The following is a 19622-nucleotide window of genomic DNA, read 5'->3' on the forward strand; positions in this document are numbered from 1 at the left end:
TCTATATTCCATCTAATCCATTAATAAAATTAAATAAAATATTTTAAATGGTTAAAAATAATTTCAGTCTACTAAAATCCCTATATCATCCTCACCATATGAATATAAATCTCTTACTAATGATTCTAAATATTTTACTTTATTGTGGCCCAAATAAGATATTATCATCATAATATATTTTCTCTACGGTTATATTTATTATTAAAATATTATTAACGTAGTGGATTACTTTAAAATTTGATTTGAGCCCGACAAATTCACGGTACCACCACAAGTTATTGTGTTCCTGATACCACCGAACCGCACCTTATAAAGATAAATATAGAAAATGGTGGAATTATACGTTACGGGCCCGCATCTTTGCAAAACATAAACGCGTTTTCAAATCTCGCAAGTGGGGCCCACAATCCAGTAATCCAAACCACTTGATCTGCCGCGTCCTACCGTGAGCGGATTATTCTCTCTTTAATAGGACAACCGTAAACCGTTCGATTTGTGGCATTATTGTAGACGGTCAGGATGAGAAAAAAAAAAAACAAAAGAAAAGGAAACTCCTAACTTGGGTTCTTGGGATCTTCCCATCTATGTTATTTTTTTAGCATGCACCATCCACGGGGGAATCAACGTACCAATGGTGTAGATCACCAAACCATGGGCCCCACATGTCAGAACTGAGAAAAAACCATGTGTACGGACGTGACCTGTATATAACCCGGGTAACAGGAATCCCGAGCTCTGTGGGGCCTACTATGATGTTTGTGTTATATCCACTCCGTCCATCGGATTCCCCATATCATTTTATGATATGGTTCCAAAAATTAGGGAGGTCAAAAATTCAAGTGGGTCACAACACAAGAAACAGTGGATATGGAAACAACCTACGGTTGAAACCGTCATGTGTCCCACCTTAATATTTACATGCCATCCAACACGTTCATTATCTGATTCCCATTTGGATTAAGGGAAACCACAAATACTACCCTGATCCAAAACATCTTCAGCCCCTAATAAGTTTTCAATGGCGGACATTCAATCCCGAGTGTTTCTTATAGTGTAGCCCACATGAGTTTTAGATCTCCCTCATGTTTGGGTTAACGCTATAAAATGAGATGAAGAATCCAATGGACGGATTGGATATAACAAAGATATCATGGTGGGCCCCACGGATCTTGGGTTACAGGGGATTTATGTAACCCGGGTTAGAAGAAAGTCGCGTCCAATATATACCGTCCAAAGATGCGGGCCACGCATCATATCATTGCGTATAGAAATATACGAACCCACCAAACCAAAAACCAAACCGCACCAAGAAGCCAGAGAGAGAGAGAGAGAGAGAGAGAGAGGAGAGAGAGGAGTGAGAGAAAAGAAGAAAAATCCATGCATGCTATGTAATGTAAGCATTTACATGCTCTCTTTCTCTCTCTCCATATATATGTGTATGTTTCTGCTCTTCTGCTGTCCTTTTGAAAGCACCTCTCCTTCTCTCCCACGCCGCCTCTCTCTCTCTCTCTCTCTTCATGACCTTACCAACACCACCATTCACCCCCTTTGCATTTCTCCAAAATTACCAAAACGCCCTTCTTTCTCTTCTCTCACACTAACCCAAAAAAAAGAAGAAGAAAAAGGCCCCATCTTTTTAATCCAATCTCTTCCATCACTGGTATGTATGGATGTATGTATATGTATGTATGCATGCATCCACGTACCTTTCTTCCTTCCTTTGTAAGGATTTTTTTTTTTCATCTCGTCTTTTGTGTTATTTCTATCTGGGTTTATTTTAGTTTTTATTTTTAATTATTTTTTAATTTTTATTTTTGGGTTTTTTTTATGGGATGATCAGAGGTTTTAGGGGTTTTTCTGTTTCAGTACATTTGATGGTTGGATTGAAATTGAGATGGGTTTTTTCTGGGTTTTAGCGTCGGGGCCCAATTCGGACTTTTTTGCCCCTTTTCTTCCTGTTGATGGTGGTTTTGGATGTTGATTTTTTGGAGTAATGCCCGTTTGTTTCTCTTGGTCTGAACTGATTCATGGGCACTGATTTTATTTTATTTTTATGCTTTTATTTTATGGTGTGGAATCTCTTGATGTTGACTGAAAGGTCTGGATGGTATGTGTATTTGATTTTATTTTGGGTGTTTTGTATTTTGGAGAATTCAATGGTGGGTTCTGATTGTTGGGTTTTTGTTAGATTTTGTGTTGTAGAAAAAAGGAAAGAAAGGCAATGGCTTTTCATCATCTGTCTGACAGTCTTTTAGTTTCCCTTGGTTTGATGGATTTTGTAGTTTATGTGCATTGTATGGTCGGTTTGGATTGATGGGTTTTCGGTAGATCGTCTTATAATGCAATCTGTCTATCATCTGTACCACAATCGGAGCTGCATTGCATAATAGATTTCGATTGGTGTGTTTTTGTTAGTTTTAAATTTGGGTATTCATCTATAAGACAATGTGAATTCTGATCAAATCAGCATTTTTTTTGTTTGCGATTTAAGGGGGTTCAGTGATGCATTTGGATTATTAGGCTTTTTCTACTAATTTTGTAAAATTTGTAAAAATTTCACTGGATTTTCATCCTATGGTGCTAATTCTTATTGACGAAGAATCTGGTTGCAGTGAACAGGCTTGTCCGCTGATCTGCATTGCTGTGTAGAGCTGGCTCTGCTGGGTGATTTGAGGCAGTTTCAGACTTCCTGCCATTCACGAGATGGAAGGAGGGGGAACTGAACAGGATTACGACGAATTCGAGATGCTTCTTGGCGAGATCCCAAATGTGACTGCCGCAAATCCCCATCCTGAAGAATCCAGCCCCGTGGTTAGTGCCTCGGATTTGAAGGCAGTTTCATTGAAAAAGGACAATGCGGAGTCTTCTCCATCAACCCCCTTTACTAACTTCTACAACACTTCCCAAACGGCGAAGCATGGGGGCAGTGCAACTGCAACCTTGTATGGTAGCTTGAGCTTTGAAAGGCCTGTCTGCATGAATAATTCCCAGGGCCCATTCGATCACAAACTAAATACTGACGGAGGAAAAATCAGCATTAAGAATGAGTACCAAACACCCATCACAAATGTCGATTGTGATGAACCAAAACTGCCGGATGACCATTCACTGTCATCCGCATTCGCGGAATTGAGCTTCAAGGATGGTGTGGCAATGGAACCTGTGATGCCGGGACCCGTTAAATATAAAACCATACCCGATCATGCTTATTTAATGGAAGGACAGTATCCCAACTTCTTAATGAGATCTTTCTCTGGTCTAGATTCGGTCAGCGCAGCCGTTCCTCCATCACCCAATGCCCTCAACAGCATGAACCTGGTGGGCCCCACATCAGAGCCATTCCCATCTTTAACGAACACAAATAGGCTGGACAAATTCAACAGTGGAGCTATGCCGTTTCCTCCTGGAATGCATGCCTTCCAGATGCTTCCAGACGTTCGGGTTCCAGGAATGGAGTTCCCTGTTTCCCCATTTCAGCAGCAGTACTACTTGGATGGACAATCTCCTCCTTACATGCAGCCGCAACACTTAAGTCGGTCCCACATGCCATTGCGGCATACAGAGGAGGAGAGGCTTTGCAGAATGCATCAGCAATACTTTTACTTGCAACAGCTGCAGAATCATGGATCTGAAGTCCATCAGATTCAAGCGGGTGCGAACTTACCCATGGGGCCCCTGGCTAGGAGCCCAAGACAACATTATTTTGAGCTGCCTATCTCTCACCAAATCGAGCAGGCCAATCAAGAGTCGTTTTGGAATACCAACACGGTTCCGAGGGGAATTAGTTCGTCGGATCTAATGCCAATGGGCCGCAACCTTTGCCGTTTCTATGCTCAGGGGTTCTGTGGAAGGGGGGATAGCTGCCCGTTTGCACATGGTGAGAAGCAAATGTCTGCAACTGGCTTGAACTGCCCTCCTGCTCATCTTTCTTCGAAAGAACTACAAGCATTCCAAGTTCTCGACAAAGGGGTCAGACAGAATTTTCCCGAAAAGATTTTGACTCGATCACATGGGTTGAACTCGTTAATAGCTATCAAACCTTGCTCTATTGGAGTACATGAACCAGCGAACCATGCCAACTCCAATGGAAGGGTGTTTTCAAACGGCCACCTCCACCACCCTTCTGTTACGAATGCTGGATCCTTCCAGCTAGATGGTCGTAGCTCTCGAGATTCTTCCCCTGATAATTTAGATTTTAGGTACGCTTCAAGATCACAGCAGCAGAAATATAACTCGGTGGACGAAATTGTGGGGAGAATCTATCTCTTGGCGAAGGATCAGCATGGTTGTCGTTTCCTGCAAAAAAAATTCGCGGAGGGTTCTTCCGAAGATATTCGGAAGATCTTCGTTGAGATAATTGGTCACATTGTCGAGCTCATGACCGATCCTTTTGGGAACTATCTCATCCAAAAGCTGCTTGAAGTGTGCAACGAGGATCAGAGAATGCAGATACTTCAAACTGTCACAAGAAAACCTGATGAAATTATTAAGATCTCGTGCAATATGCATGGGTACGTGTTTTGTACCATGAGCATGCTGATTTTGGGTCCATTTACTTGCCGATTGATTTGTGTTTCCCATACTTAGCTTCCTTCTTCGAAAACAGGACTCGAGCCATACAGAAGGTGATTGAGACTCTTAAGACTCCAGAGCAAATTTCCATGGTCATTTCCTCATTGAAGCCTGGTATAGTGATGTTGATAAAAGATGCGAATGGTAATCATGTTGCTCAACGCTGCTTGAGCTGCCTAATGCCTGAATATAGTGAGGTAATGATTTTTTATTCTCTATGAAGTACCTCACTTTGTCTGTCAATAAGATCATCATGCTTATTTATATCAAGTGTCAATTTATGTGTTTAAGGCTGGGAGGAATTTGTGTGAATGGAATTTAAGATTGCCATCTTCAAACCAAAAAAAAGAAAAGAAAAAGAAAAAGGATTGCCTACTGAGGAGCCATAGGCCAGCATTGATCACTAGTTACATGAGGAGGCTCATATGAGTTTGTGCGAGAATAATATGCTATATCTTGTTGATGGTTTTGCTTGATGTGTTTAATGTGCATTGCTTCTTTTTTTTTTTCTTGATCTTTTCACAGAAGAAATCATATTGTCATGCTATGGTTTTGCTTAAGCCTTTCTCTATCATTGCCTATTGCTTGATTCAGCTCCACCTTGTGCATCTTATGCAAAATAATCAATGTCTGCCAACCCAACATCTAGATTGCTATTGCATGTTTCTGTCTTGCTCTGCACTCTGTGTGATAATTGTCCAATAGCATGCTTGTCAAAGAGAACTGTGACATCGGGTATGTCGTCGCACACACAAAGGAAGGGGGGGAATATAGTAATTGAGTTATGATAAGAAGGATATGAGACTGGAGAGCACTTGATGCCACTGAGCTTGGTACTAAAAACGTCAAAGAGTTTGATGCAAGACATGAAAATTAACTATGATATGCAAGATCTCAAGCTTTAGATCAAACTAATTCAGAAACATTCACATAAAATTTCTACATCCCAGACAAAAGTTCAAACATTCAAGCAAGGAGAATCTGTGCGGGTCCAGGCCTATGCATGTTAGGGCTGGATCAATAAAAATTATGAGTCAAATGATACTCAAAGGGAAGTAAAACTCATCCACACATGCACATAAATAATTCCCCAATCCAAGGGGTTCACAGATTTCAATTCGGGGAACCTTAAGGTTGAAGAAAGGGCATAAAATTGGGGATTTGAGTAATTTAGGGTTAGGGTTAGGGATTTGGGGTGAAAGACGAACCAGATAAGCGTCACACGTGTGGACAGCGGTGAAGGCCCAGCCGCACGTATGTTGGAGGTGTCCCGCACGTGTGTGGGGCCCACCAATCAGAAACAGCCAGCTTGGCCCTGGTCAACTAGGGGTGGGCCACAAAACCTTCAAATTTCAGCTTGATCCGATGCACGGTCTGTGTTTGGTACTCCGTCGAAATTTCAACCCTCCTGCAGGGTCAGATTTTGGAAATCTGTTGTAGAGAGAAAACGTCTGCAATAGAGGATGAATTTGAAGTGTAGATGATTGTAGGATAAGAGAAATTTGGATGGTAGAAGCTGGGGGCGAATCGGGATAGGTGTAGCTTTGCACCACGGTAGTCAGCCCTTCGAGGAAAGGAGGGTTTCACACCCAATTGAATCTCCACAACTTAGGAATTTAGAGGAGCAGAAAAACGCAGAAATTTTATTAATTTTCAATGAGAAAAAAAGACTACAAGGGGTGCCTATTTATAATAAAACCCTATACCCCAAAACTCGCACCATGTGCGCAACCTATTACTTGGAGACGAAGTAATAAAAAATAACAACTAATCAAAGCAATCTAAACCGTCCATGATATTCCTAATAACAATAATAAGCAAAACCCAAAGTACTAGATTAATTAGAATAGTGGGCCACGATCATGAGAACTCATGGTGGGATTCACATGACTATCGGGTCCACTCCAACAAACCAAAACGCAGTCCTCTAACTAGGAGGCCCTACCTGGACGTCGTCATCGATCCAGATCGATGGTGAGGTCCTCCTCCTTGTGTACGTGCGTAGGGGGAGTGTGCGTGTGCGCGTGATGTCCCTATCAGAGTTGGAATGCCATGAGCTTGGTACTAAGAATGTCAAGAGCTGGAATGCCACTTGGTACCAAGAATGTTAAGAGTTAGAGGGAAGAGGGCACATCAACAGAATCGGTTTTGCAGCTTAAAGATGGGAGTCACAAGGATCATGGATAAACTAAACACTTGATTCATAGGATAAGTGATATCGAGACAAGTGAAGGTAAATTATAGCAATCTACAGATCATGTTGTGATAAGAAAAAGGACATGAGACTGGATGCCCTTGGTGCCAATGATCTTGGTATTAAGAATGTCAGGAGTTTCTATATGTTTGTTCTTCAACCTGATTTTCTCTTAAAAAAATTCAATTGAATTGCTATTCTTCGTCACAAAGTTTATTAATTGCTCCATGTGCTGCGAACAAGTGCATCCATATGTTATAAGACACTTCAACCATAGTTTTGAAACCAGGTCTACTTGCCGGAGTCAAGCAAACCAGGTTGTTCATTGGGTGACTAGGTTGAGAAAACCAAGGTCATCCTAGTTTTAGCATGATTCAACTTGGTTATCTTGGTTTCAACTTGGCTCGGCCTAGCTTCTTGGGTCAATTTGGGATTCGATTCTATTTTCCTGATGTAAGAAGAATGAGGAGCAATATATAGAGAAGGAGAAGAGGAAGCAAAAGGATGAGAAGAAGAAGATGACAAGAGTGTAGGCCAAGTCGTTTACTTGGTGACTAGGTCAGAGAAAAGGAGGAGCTCAAGCTAGGCTATTTACTTGGTTACGAGTCTAGAGGGGGAGGAGCTCAAACCAGGCCATTCAGTTGGTTGCTTGGTCTGGAGGAGGTGAGGGAGGAGGAGGAGACCAGGCCAAGCCATTCAGTTGGTTATTGGATCTAGAGTATGAGGCGGTGGAAGATGAGAACAAGAAGTCTTGTTGGTCTCCCGCTTTACCAGATATTCTTCAAAGTAACAAAATAATGTAGGCTCAAGTCTTCATAGAATTTAGAACTTAACCTCACTTTCAAGTTGCGATTTTAAGTTCCATCTTTCCTGTTTTGAGAGTACAATTGCATGCTTGAGCTGACATACAAAATCTTTGGAATTTCCTTGAGAAAACCCCAGAAGTTGCTCCATGTTGACTTCCTTCTTTAGATAGTGTAAAGAAAAGCCTTTTGACATTGAGTTTATGTAAGTGGCTAACTAGAGTTCTCTATAAGAGAGCATCTTATCCCATTTTTAAATTGATGTATTTTGCAGCACCAAATGCTAGTCACAATAAAAGTTTCCATGAAGCTGATTCAGTTATTAATAAAGCTGAAGTCAATGGGGTTGATATGTGCCAAGCTGATGTTAAGGATTTCCAGACAATTAGCTTAATTGTAGCCGATATAAAATTCCCACTAAGATTTAGCAGAGAAACCCTTAGTGTTAGGATGGGTTTTTTGCTCCCTCAAAAGGCTTTCCTTTATGGAAGACAAATTACATACAATGCTCTAATAGCTCATGAATGTAGAGATTCTAGACATAGAATTGGCAGTCCAAGGGTGGTTTCTAAGTTAGATATGGAGAAGGCCTATGATTTTCTCAATTTGGACTTTCTTCTTTATTTCATACACAGGATGGGGTTTGGGTTATATCTTATATGGAGAAAGTGGATATCAGGATGTGTGGCTTCTACTCATTTCTCAGTCCTACTAAACAGCTTGAAAGGCTTCTATTTTTATGCTCAACAGGAATCCAATGGCTCAAAACTCTCTCCTTCTCCGTTAGTGTGATTGTTGAAGCCTTGCTCCGTAAGTATCTTTTGGGGTTTGACACAAAGGTAAATAGCCTTTCGAGGCAAATCATTTTTTGCAATTTATGGGGTGCAAAGAGAGGGTTGATTCGCATTCAATCTTCACTCCATAGGGGCCTTGGGTTTTTGGAAGGTGGTGGTTAGTGGAAGGGGAAATTTTCTGGAGGGGGTGAAGTTTGAGGTTAGGGTCAATGACAAAGTAAGGTTCTATGAAGATGTGCAGTGTGGGAATGATCCATTATCTCTCGTCGCACCTAGGCTCTCTTTGGTTTCCTCTGATTAGTAGCGATGATCTCTTTCTTTTAGCGCATTGATGGGAGGGGTCACATGGACTTCGTCCTCCAAAATATGAGGGATGTGGAGATGAGTTTTTGTCTTTGTCTGGCTTAATTGTGAACTTTAGGCGCTCAGAGATGGGGGTTTCTCTGATGGCAGCTTGGCGAAGGACGGAGGAGACAACATTGGATTCAAACCTGCACTAGGGAGTTTAAAGAGGCCAATGCATGTGTACATCGAGATATGCACCGCCATCACACACTTTCACCGAACAATCATTTGAATGCAGGAGAATCTTTGCCAAATCTGGGAGATTGAAATCCATCGGAAATGGTGTTTTCCTTTAACGCATTGTTAGAGTAAGTAGGCAGTCAAATGACCTCATAAATGCACTTTCCGTAATCACCGATAAAAAGCAATAATTGCAAAATTACTCTATGTTACTGATGTAATTCTCAGTACAAATAGGTCCTTAGTGAAGAAGGGGGATAGAAGCCTTTGCTCACCTTTGCATCAAATGTGGCATTCCCTAGGGGGTGATTGTACTTTTTTTTTTGGATTGTGATGAAGAAGAACATACTAAGGATTGACAGCCTCTAGAAAAGGCACATGTAGATTATGAATGGATTTATCATGTGCCTCAATGATGCATAATCCATTGACCATCTCCCCGGTCCATTGCGTGTTTGCTAAAATGTTTTGGCATCTAATGGGTTTTGTCTGGGGCGGTGGAGGATCTCATTATGGCCCGGAATGGAGGAATGGTTGATAAGAAAGTGAAGATGCTTTGGTGTCTTTCCATTTTGGTTGTCCTCTAGTCCTTGTGGAAGGAACGCCACAACCATATGTTCATGAATGTCACGGAGTCCACAGATGCAGTCCTGTTGAGAGGTGTGAGTAAAATTGTTGCATGTGTTACCTGGCTGAATATCTGTAAGAGGAAGGACTTGGTCCTTAGTTTTCAGTGGGATAATTTTTGGTTTTTGGCCGGAGTGTCACAAGGATGTAGGTTGACTCCAAATTTAGCCATTTCTTGCTCTAATTGTACTTATCCAAGGCTTGTAAGTAGTAGAGGGTGCATAGCAATCTAAAGTATAATAGCCTTGTAGTCTTGTGTAGAGAATTCTAGATTAGTCTATGCTATTGTAAAGTTGTGTAGAGATTTCTAGAAAGGTTCTAGAGTTCCTCAATGAGTTTGTGATGCAGGCTAAAGTAGGCCCAAATTTGCGAGTGTAAAGTACAAGACCCTAAAAGTAGGAAAGAAGCTCAAATGTAAGGTTCCCTTGACCATTCTAGTGGCCCTCACAAATGTACACACAAACATTACAGCCTAGGAAGCTTATTCAAATGTTAGTGGGTTTTATGTACAAAGAGGGGCTTAAAGTGTGTAGATTGAAGGGTTTCTAGTTGTTGACATGTTTAAATGGGCGCCTCATGTTCGTGCAATTCATACTAGGTCCCACATGTGATTAAAAGGATTAAGCAATGAATGCCTCTAACACAAGCTATTTTGAAGAAAATAAATAGGTTTCTTCATCATGCATTTGAGTCGGACCTGTTTTATGAGAGAAGTATAAAGCTTGAAAGAACTCCATATTCGTAACGGTAATCGTGACCATGATAGTCACCACCATTACCTTCACGATATGGGTTCTAACGGCTGTTTATGCCCCCATGACGGCTGTTACAGTCTCTTAAAAAATAATAATAATAAAAAAACAAACAAACAAACAAACAAACAAACATGAAGAACCTATATCGGCCTGGTAATGGACCACCATTATGGCCTTTTGGGGGGGGGGGTTTCATAACGGGCTGTTACGAGGATAGTAACGGTGGGCTTTAAGGGTCATTTTTCCTGTAACGGCCTTTACGACCCCGTAACGTGTAACGACTACCACTGTTACCTTTACATAATGGCCTTTACGGCATACCATGTGCATATGGATTTTCTAATGATGCCTATTTGTTAGGGTCCTTTATTAATACTTGTTGGATATTAATCATCAAAAGTTCAAAAAGAAAGAAAAGAAAAGGAAAAGAGATACTTGATAGATATCTATTGTAGGAATTGAAAAGAAGTTTCTAACTTTTGGAGTCTTTAGGATGTGTTTTCAGACATTAAGATAGAAGTGAGAGATAAGGAAAAGGTTAGCAAGTCTATTTCTCCTATTTACATGCATAAGGTTGGGTACTTGGGTTCTATTTCTCCTTTATATATATATATATATATAAGTGTGTTGATGATGTGTACCTTCTGAAGGGAAATAAGCATTGTGTTGGGCACTTGGGCTTTTCTACGCCCAAAACTTTGGATTTTGTGTACTGTGTAGAGAAATCTATTCACATAATTCCATCTCTCTCTCTCTCTCTCTCTCTCTTTGCTTCTTTCTTGTACTTCTCACTTTCTCTACATTAGTTTGGGGTTAGTTTGGGGGGAAATTCTGAGAAAATGAACTCCACGGTTTTCAAAGCTCTATTATGTAAGCTTGTATTTATGTTGCTATTGGGTTATTGGGTTGTGGGTTCAGTCCCACATTGATTAGTTTTAGATGTTGCATTAGGCTGGCTTAGAATCTCTAGTTTAGTATCTTAATCAATTAAGATTTCATATCTTGGGAGCTCAATCAGGAAAGGGTGTGCTTTCTGGGATTGTGTACTGTGTAGAGAAATCTATTCACATAATTCCTTCTCTCTCTCTCTCTCTCTCTTTCTCTCTCTGCTTGTTTCTTTTATTTCCCACTTTCTCTAGATCAGTGTTCAAAATATCGATACTATCGGCCGATATTATCGTTATCGCACCCATGTGAGACGATACACCCCCGATAACCCCTGGAAGATACCAAAAAATTCCAATTTCAAATGTCGGCCGATATATCGTCGATATCGCACGATATTTCGACGATATCGCGCAATTTCCTCGAAAAAATAAAAAAAAATAAAAAATCGAAACTATAATTATCCGAAAAAATCGAAAAAAAAAAAAAACAAGAAACTGGATTTCGGTACCTGTACAAGAGATCGTCATCATCGAAAGCTTCCATTTGGTGGGCCATTCCAATCGAAGCTTCTTTCGTAGGTTAGTGCAAGCAAAATCTTCGATTTGGGAGAGAAATCCGTCAAAATCCGGGTATTTGGGCGACATCGGGGGAAATCCTCGTCAAAATCTGGAGAATCTTTGCCGGAATCTGAAGATTTGGGAGATTTGGAGGTCGGAATCAGAAGATTTGGGAGATTTTGGGGCCGGAACCCTCTCTGCTTAGAAAAAAAAGGGCGTTCGGCCCTGGTTTTTGAATAGGGTGGCGTCCGCATGAAATCGGATTGCATACTGAGTTACTCGGTGCACTCTTATCGTACTGAGTAAACTCAGTTGGGCCCACCTTGAATGTATGTGGTCTATCCACGCCGTCCATACGTTTTTCCGGATCATTTTAGGGGTTGAGCCCAAAACCAAAGTATATCAAAAGCTCAAGTAGAACATACCAAAGGAAACAGTGGAAATATTGATTTCCACCGTTGAAACATTTCTAAGGCCCCCAGTGATGTTTATTTGTCATCCAAACTATTCATAAGATCACATAGACATGGATGAATGGAAAAAACAAAAATCATCTTGATCTAAAACTTCTATGGGCCCCCAGGAACTTTTCAACGGTAGACTTCAATTCACATCATTTCAAGTGGTGTGGTCCACTTAAACTTTGGATATGATTAAATTTTGGTTGAAAGCCCTAAATTTATATAATAAGGCGGATGTACGGAGTTGATACAATGCATGAATGACAGTGGGCCCCACAGAATTTACTCAGTACGCTTAGCGTACAGAGTTACTCAGTACGCAATCCGCTTCCGTACCGCACACCACCGACTGGTGTGTTGACGTCGTCACCCAGTTTTGTGGGTCCCATCATGAGGTATGCGTTATATCCAAACCGTTCGTCCATTTGGTGAGCTCGTCGTAAGACTTGAGCCACAAAATAAGACAGATCCAAAGATCAAGTGGACCACACTGAAAAAAGCAGTGGAAGATTAAAGGTCTACCATTGAAACCCTTTTGGGGTCACAAAATTTTTGATCGATATGATATTTGTTTTTCCTCATTATCCAGATTTGTGTGACCTAATGAATGGATTGGATGAAAAATAAACGTTATGGTGGGCGTTATGGTGGGCCCTACAAATGTTTTAACGGTGAGAATCAGTCCCCACAACTATTTGTGGTGTGGTCCACTTGAGCTTTGGATATTACTCATTTGATCTAAAATGATCTCTCCAGATGCATGAAAACACTGGATATAATAAATACATTACTGTGGGGCCCATTTCACTTTGAATCGTTCAGACAACCTGAGCGGGAGGAGCGCCTGCGACGGACGCACATTTCCTGCGAAAGACTTTCGCATTAAGTTCCTGCGCTGGGAACTCAGGTGGGACCCATTGTGATGTTTGTGAGAAATCCTATCCGTTCATCCGTTTTGTGAGTTTATTTTAGGACACGATGCCAAAAATGAACCGTTTCCAAAGCTCAAGTGGGCCGAAAACATGATAATTGAATGTCCACAGTTGAAATATTCATGGGCTATGAAAGTTTTGAATCATGCTAATATTTGTGATTTCATTTCATCCCTGTTGGAATGAAGTTATTAATGGTATGGATGGCACGTAAACATCACTGTCGAACTCAGGTAGGTTTCAACGGTAGGAACTTCCCTAACCACATTTTCCTTTAGCACGGCCCACTCAAGCTTGGTTCATTTTTGGCATATTGTCTTAAAATGAACTCACAAAACTGATGGAAGGGGAGGATTTCTCACGAACATCATAGTGGGCCCCATCTGGGTTCCCAGCGCAGGAACTCCATGCGAAAGGCTTTCGCAGGAAATCAACGTGTGTGGGGTGGGAACGCCATAGTGAGTAAACTTTGTGGGGCCACTATAATTCATGTATTTTATCCGCTCCATCCATCCATTTTATCATATAATTTTATGATTTTAGCCCAAAAAGTGAAGCATATCCAAAGTTCAAGTGGCCCACTAATGGTCAATCACCATTGTTTCCTATGATATGGTCTACCTGATTATTGGATCTGCTTAATTTTTTGCATAATGTCCTAAAATGATATAGAAAAATAGATAGACGGGGTGGATACTGGATATAGTTGTCTTAGTTCAATCGGACAGCGCAGAGCTTAGGACCCTCTACAAAGGAAACCTATTATGTGCCATTCTTTTTTGAGATTTTATGATTTAAAAGTGTGTATGGAGGTCTTTTTTAACAATCCCCAAAGTTTCATTAAAAGATTCAACCATTTTCCCAATGTTTCCCCACATTTCCCAAACAGTGCGATAAACTATGCGATACAAACGATATATCCCGTGCGATAACCGATACGTATCTGTATCCCAAGGGTGCGATACATTGTGCGATACCGATATTTCGAAGACTGCTCTAGATTAGTTTGGGGGGAAATTCTGAGAAAACAGACTCCACAATTTTCAAAGCTCTGTTATGTAAGCTTGTTTGTGTGTTCTTATTGTGTTATTGGGTTGTGGGTTTAGTCACGCATTGATTAGTTTTAGATGTTGCATAAGGCTCCTTTTTACATAAAAGGGGCTTAGATTCTCTAGTTTAGTATCTTAATAAATTAAGATTTCATATCTTGGGAGCTCAATCAAGAAAGGGTGCCTAATCTTGTATGAGTTGTTTGATGTGCCTTCTTATCAAACATGAACCATGGAGTAGGATGAAACTCCTGTGGCCATCCAATCACATTGAATGACACTCATTCATGGATGTGGTGTACAACTTATGCAATATATTTGCTTTTGCTGGTCTACAAGGCTGTAGTTACATTTTATGCTCATTCTTAGACCTGATGTATGACTTGTTGGTTGACCTGGTTTATATGAAATGGAAAATGTACCTTGCGCCATGAACCTACCAGGGTTACTTTCACTAACGTGGGAGAAATGAGTTAATGTGCATAAAATCCAGCATTCATCTGGTACACCACCCCTTGTTTGGCTTTGATCCCAAAAATCAGGATGATTCAACGGTCAGGTGGGCCACCTAAAAAATCCATACCTAAAACCTCTAAATTCAAGTGGTATGCGCCTACCTGAATTTTGGAATACTGTGATTTTTGGGTAATTCTTTCATCCTGGTGAGGCACATCAGTTGAATGGATTGGATGACATATAAACACCACGGTGGGCCGTGCACGAAACTAATGATGGTGTTCCATCCCAACTGTTCTGTGGTCTACCTGAGTTTTGGATCATCATGATATTTGGGTTGAATGGTCAGCATGAGGCAACGTATCTGATGGATGGGATGGATCTCATGAAAGTTCCACCCAGGTGGCTCTTGGTTTACGAAAGTAACCCCGGGAGCTACCTAGTGTGAGGTATGCTAGTGCAGTTCATATGAAATGCCATCTATCTTTTCCTCACTTGGGGACCCAATACTAGTTCTGGCTAAAGTTTGAGTGAGAACACCAACCACCAATTGTAACTTCTGAGATAATCTCTGCAATATAAGTATTCAAAAATGTAAAATGAAGAACTTTACGATGTTACTTTCAAACAATACATGATCAATAGGTAATAGTCAAAAGCTTTCAATGCTCAGTCTGAATGGTTATATACTGCGGTTGATTTTCAATTTGTATAATCGCAGCTATGATTCAGTGATCCAAACCATTGGCCTTTTTTTCTTGGATATGGATCATTGTTGTAATTTATTTCTTAATCGTCTATTTTGGGGTAAATAGTGAATGCTTTTGATGTGAGGTTTTGGTGCATGGGCCCTCAATAGTGGTTTTAATCATATCACTGGCTTCAGTCAATAAAATATGTGAGATGTGACCAACTTCTACAAATTGGAAATCTGTGCATATTGTAGTATTTAGGTTCAAGCATTGTGTAATTTCTCATCACTTTCATTTATACTATTTTTCACTGCTATTGTTTTTTCTTCATTATAAATGCTATATCTCACTTTATGTCATTTTTTGCTCAACGGTCTTGTCCAACCTGGTTTGTGCTTTGTTCACCTGAACTGATATCCTTGCTATTTTGGCATCCAGCATGATCTTTTAACATTGGTTCAACATTTGCTTGGATCTATGTGGCCAATAAAATCCAAAACTTTCAATCATCTTCATCTCCAACATAGGGAACGCTTGCACCATTGCTGCTTCATTCTTTTGGTAGTAAAAGTTCTCCAACATAGGGAATAGAAACTCCTTGATATTTATCACAGCTATTTAAAACTGAGGCTTTTTCCTCAAAATATCTGTATTTTTTACAATATTAACTTGTCAACTCATAAAGTGGCAGAGAAGGTCATTAGTATCATTAAGTGGGCTTCCCTTGGAGCCGAATTCCAGAGTGCATTTTTCGGTTCTTTACTCCTGTTCGATGTGGTGATTAATAGTAAAGAAGGTAAAGTGATGTGCCAGCCAACATGGAAGTGTACTTCTTTGGGAGGATAGAAGCTTAATTTGGTTGATCTATCCATGGGAATCCTCGGTGTTGTGGTATTCTCGGAGGTAGTTTGTCAGCATCATTCTGTTGTTCTTCCTAGGGCTGTCCATAGGTATGCTGGTATCTGAGATACCTGAATAAATGGTCTGGATCCTAAAATCTGACCCATGATGTATCCATCTAGTACTGAGGTGATGTTGCCTATCCCATTTTGAGAGCTCATTGACTTTGAATCACCTCTCATTTTAATGCTTCCTAGTTCTATGGAAGGCCTTTTTTAGTCCTGGCACGATGGCATGCTAGTGGGAAGCTTCAGAAGGAAGTGGAGGCTATTTTTGCTTGCAACCTTTTGGACTATCTGGGGAGATCTTCCGGCAATTGTTTCTAAGACGTTTTCCCTAGATAGGGATTGGGATCTTCATTGATTTGTCTTTTCATTTGGTTCCTTCTCTAGTCTGTTTTTTTTTTTTCCCTTTTCCTTTCTATTGTTTTTTTATTTTTTTTTTTAATTTTTTAAAAAGTAACGAAATTGCATTAAAAGAAGGAGGAACAAAACAGGAGGAGCTGCTGAGAAAGCAGCAACAAAAAAACACGCAAAAACAAAACAAAAACTAGAAACCTAAAAAGAGAAAGTCGAAGGAATTCAGAGAGGGCACGATGGAGGCCCGTTCGATAAGAAGCTTCTTCGCTCTCGATCCAACTGAGTGAGCTGAAGCCTGCACATTGTTGAAACTCCTGTCATTACGCTCCCTCTAAACTGTCCACCAGATTGCCATAATAGCCATTCTCCAGACTTTGGATTTAATTTTACCCATCTTGAAACCATACCAAAAATCGAGAAGGGAGGACGCGGAGGCAAGCACACAGTCGCTGACGCCGAACCGAAGGAAGAAATCCGAACGGATGTGAGAAACTAATGGGCAATGCACGAGAAGATGGTCGACCGATTCATCACAGGCCATGCAGCAAAGGCAAATGTTGGCAAACTGCATACCCTGCTTCATAAGATTGTCTATAGTGAGAATGCGATTTCTAGAAGCCAGCCAAGTGAAGCAGATGTATTTGGGTGGGGCGGGGCATTTCCAGATAGGGGCGAAGGCCATAGCTGTAGAGGGGGGAGGTCGGAGGAGAGTGGAATAGAGGGATTTAACTGAAAATTGGGAAGATTTGTCCTTGGTCCATATTATGGAATCCTGGTCAGAGGAGGACAGGGAGGCTCTGGATAAAACATCCAAAAGGTCAGCGAAGAGGGGGACCTCCCAGTCGAGAAGATTTCTATGGCAGGTGACGTCCCAGACAATGGCATTTCCAGTCCGAGAAAAGAAGCTATTAATGGGCTTGTCCTTCAGAGTAGCAATACTGTAAATAGAGGGGAAGCGCTCTTTCAAACAACTGTCCCCAATCCAGTGGTCTTCCCAAAACCGAATGGTTGTGCCATCTCCTAATTGAAAAGAAATGTTCTCCAACACCGGATTTTTGCAACGAAGAATTCCCTTCCAAATACGCGAAGCTCTATAGGCTGAGGAGTCCCTAGTCCACCAACCTCCCGGGGAGAAGCCATATTTCCCTTTTATGACAAAGTTCCATAAAGCATCTGGTTCGGAACCAAGTCTCTAGGTCCACTTACCGAGCAGAGCCTTGTTCATGATCTTCAGATTTTTAACACTGGCCCCTTCGTCTCTGAAATGAGAGCAAACCTCTTGCCAATCGAGAAGGTGAAATTTTGACTGATTTTCCTTTCCGGTCCACAGAAAATCTCTCCTCAGGTTGTCGATCCGATGCCAAATCGAAGGGGGGCAGAGGAAGATGGACATAAAATAAATCGGCATATTAGGTAAAGCAGCTTTAATGAGCGTGAGTCTCCCCCCTAAAGACAAATACCGGCATTTCCAAGTACCCAGAGATTTTTGAAAATTTTCCACCACCCTATCTCACATGGATAGGGGGGGAGAAGCAATAACCAGCGGTAAACCAACAAAGAAGGTTGGCAAAGAAGTAGTAGAATAGCCAAATGTATGAGCGAAATAGAGCAATTCATGATCGGTAATGTGTATCCCAAATATTTTCAACTTGGCCATATTGACGCGCTGACCGGAGGCAGCCTCAAAACATCGCAACGTAGTGAGGAGGTTAAGATAAGCTTCAGAATCCGCTTCGACAGAGATTAACGTGTCGTCCGCAAATTGAATATGAGTGATCAGCAAAGGGACGCCCGGCATAGAAATGCCTCTAAACAGGCCAGCATTCTGGCCCATAAGCAGCATCTGGGAAAGGGCTTCTGAAATGAAAAGGAAGAGGAGGGGCGAGAGGGGGTCACCCTGACGCAATCCCTTGAAGCTGGGGAAAAAACCTTTGGGGGTACCATTTAGGAGAACGGAGAAGTGGGGGGATTCGACGCATGCCTTCATCCACCTCCTCCATTTTTGGCCGAAACCCATAGGGGAGAGCATGTAATATAGGAAATTCCAATCGACATGGTCGTAGGCCTTTTCAATATCTAGCTTGCAGAAGACTGATTTGATCAGAGAAGTATGACAGGTGTGCAGGATTTCATTGGCTACGAGAGCAGCATCCACTATCTGTCTTCCCTTAATGAAAGCATGCTGGTGCTTGGAGATAGGCTTATCCATCACAAAGGCGAGCCTAATGGAGAAGACTTTTGCCAGAATTTTGTAAAGACTGCCAATTAGACCGATTGGACGGAAGTCGGAAAAAGAATTTACCCCTGGCATTTTCGGAATGAGAGCGATAAAGGAAGCTCCCATGCCCTTAGATAGTTTTCCCCTAGCATGAAACGCGTTGAAGAAAGCGGCCACATCCGATTGCAGAATGTCCTAGAAGGCATGGAAGAAACTCATGGGAAAGCCGTCTGGCCCAGGGGATTTATCCCCATCCATAGCATCTATGGCAGCTTTGATTTCGTCTAGAGAAAAAGCGGATTCCAACCGATCGGCTTCAGTCACAGAAAGAGATTGGAAGTGTATTCCATCCAAACGAGGCCTGTCCCAACCTTCCGAAGAGAGGAGAGCTCTGAAATGATTAACCGCTGCTTCAGAGATTTCAGTTTTATCATCAGTCTGCCTACCTTCGACAGTTATGCTGTGGATGGCTTTCATTCGGGCTCGCATGTTGGCTATTTTGTGGAAAAACCTTGAGTTCGTATCTCCCTCAGCTATCCACTTGGATCTGGATTTGAGCTTCCAAGAGATATCATCCTCCCAGATTCTGGCTGAGATGGACTGGATAATCTGGATACGTCTAGTTAAAGCCTCCAGGGGGGGTCACCCCCTTCAAAGTTATTGTCCAGCGATTTTAATTCAGAGAATAAAGCTTCAGTCTTGTGGTCCCTCTGATGTAGATGATCATGGCTCCAGCATTTTAAATTTTCCTTGAGGCAGCGGAGTTTACACAGAATGCGATGCCCAGCAAAGCCGTCAGGCTGGGAAGAGGCCCACCAATTCCTGACTAATTGTTTAAAG

The 19622-nt window shown here is 41.4% G+C and overlaps 1 protein-coding gene across 6 annotated transcripts in view; it reads left to right on the forward strand.

Moving 5' to 3' along the window:
* The first annotated feature begins 1283 nt into the window (after positions 1-1283).
* LOC131249287 (uncharacterized) overlaps positions 1284-19622 on the forward strand; it is a 36537-nt gene continuing 18198 nt past the window's right edge. For 3 of the 6 annotated variants that reach the window (XM_058249946.1, XM_058249944.1, XM_058249945.1), the window contains exons 1-3: positions 1413-1660; positions 2613-4511; positions 4607-4769. In XM_058249946.1, coding sequence (XP_058105929.1) covers positions 2704-4511; positions 4607-4769 — 1971 coding nt within the window. In that variant the 5' untranslated portion in view covers positions 1413-1660; positions 2613-2703. The other 3 variants (XM_058249942.1, XM_058249941.1, XM_058249943.1) reach the window with 3 other exon arrangements.

Source organism: Magnolia sinica, chromosome 6 (genome assembly GCF_029962835.1).
Source record: "Magnolia sinica isolate HGM2019 chromosome 6, MsV1, whole genome shotgun sequence".
NCBI lineage: Eukaryota > Viridiplantae > Streptophyta > Magnoliopsida > Magnoliales > Magnoliaceae > Magnolia > Magnolia sinica.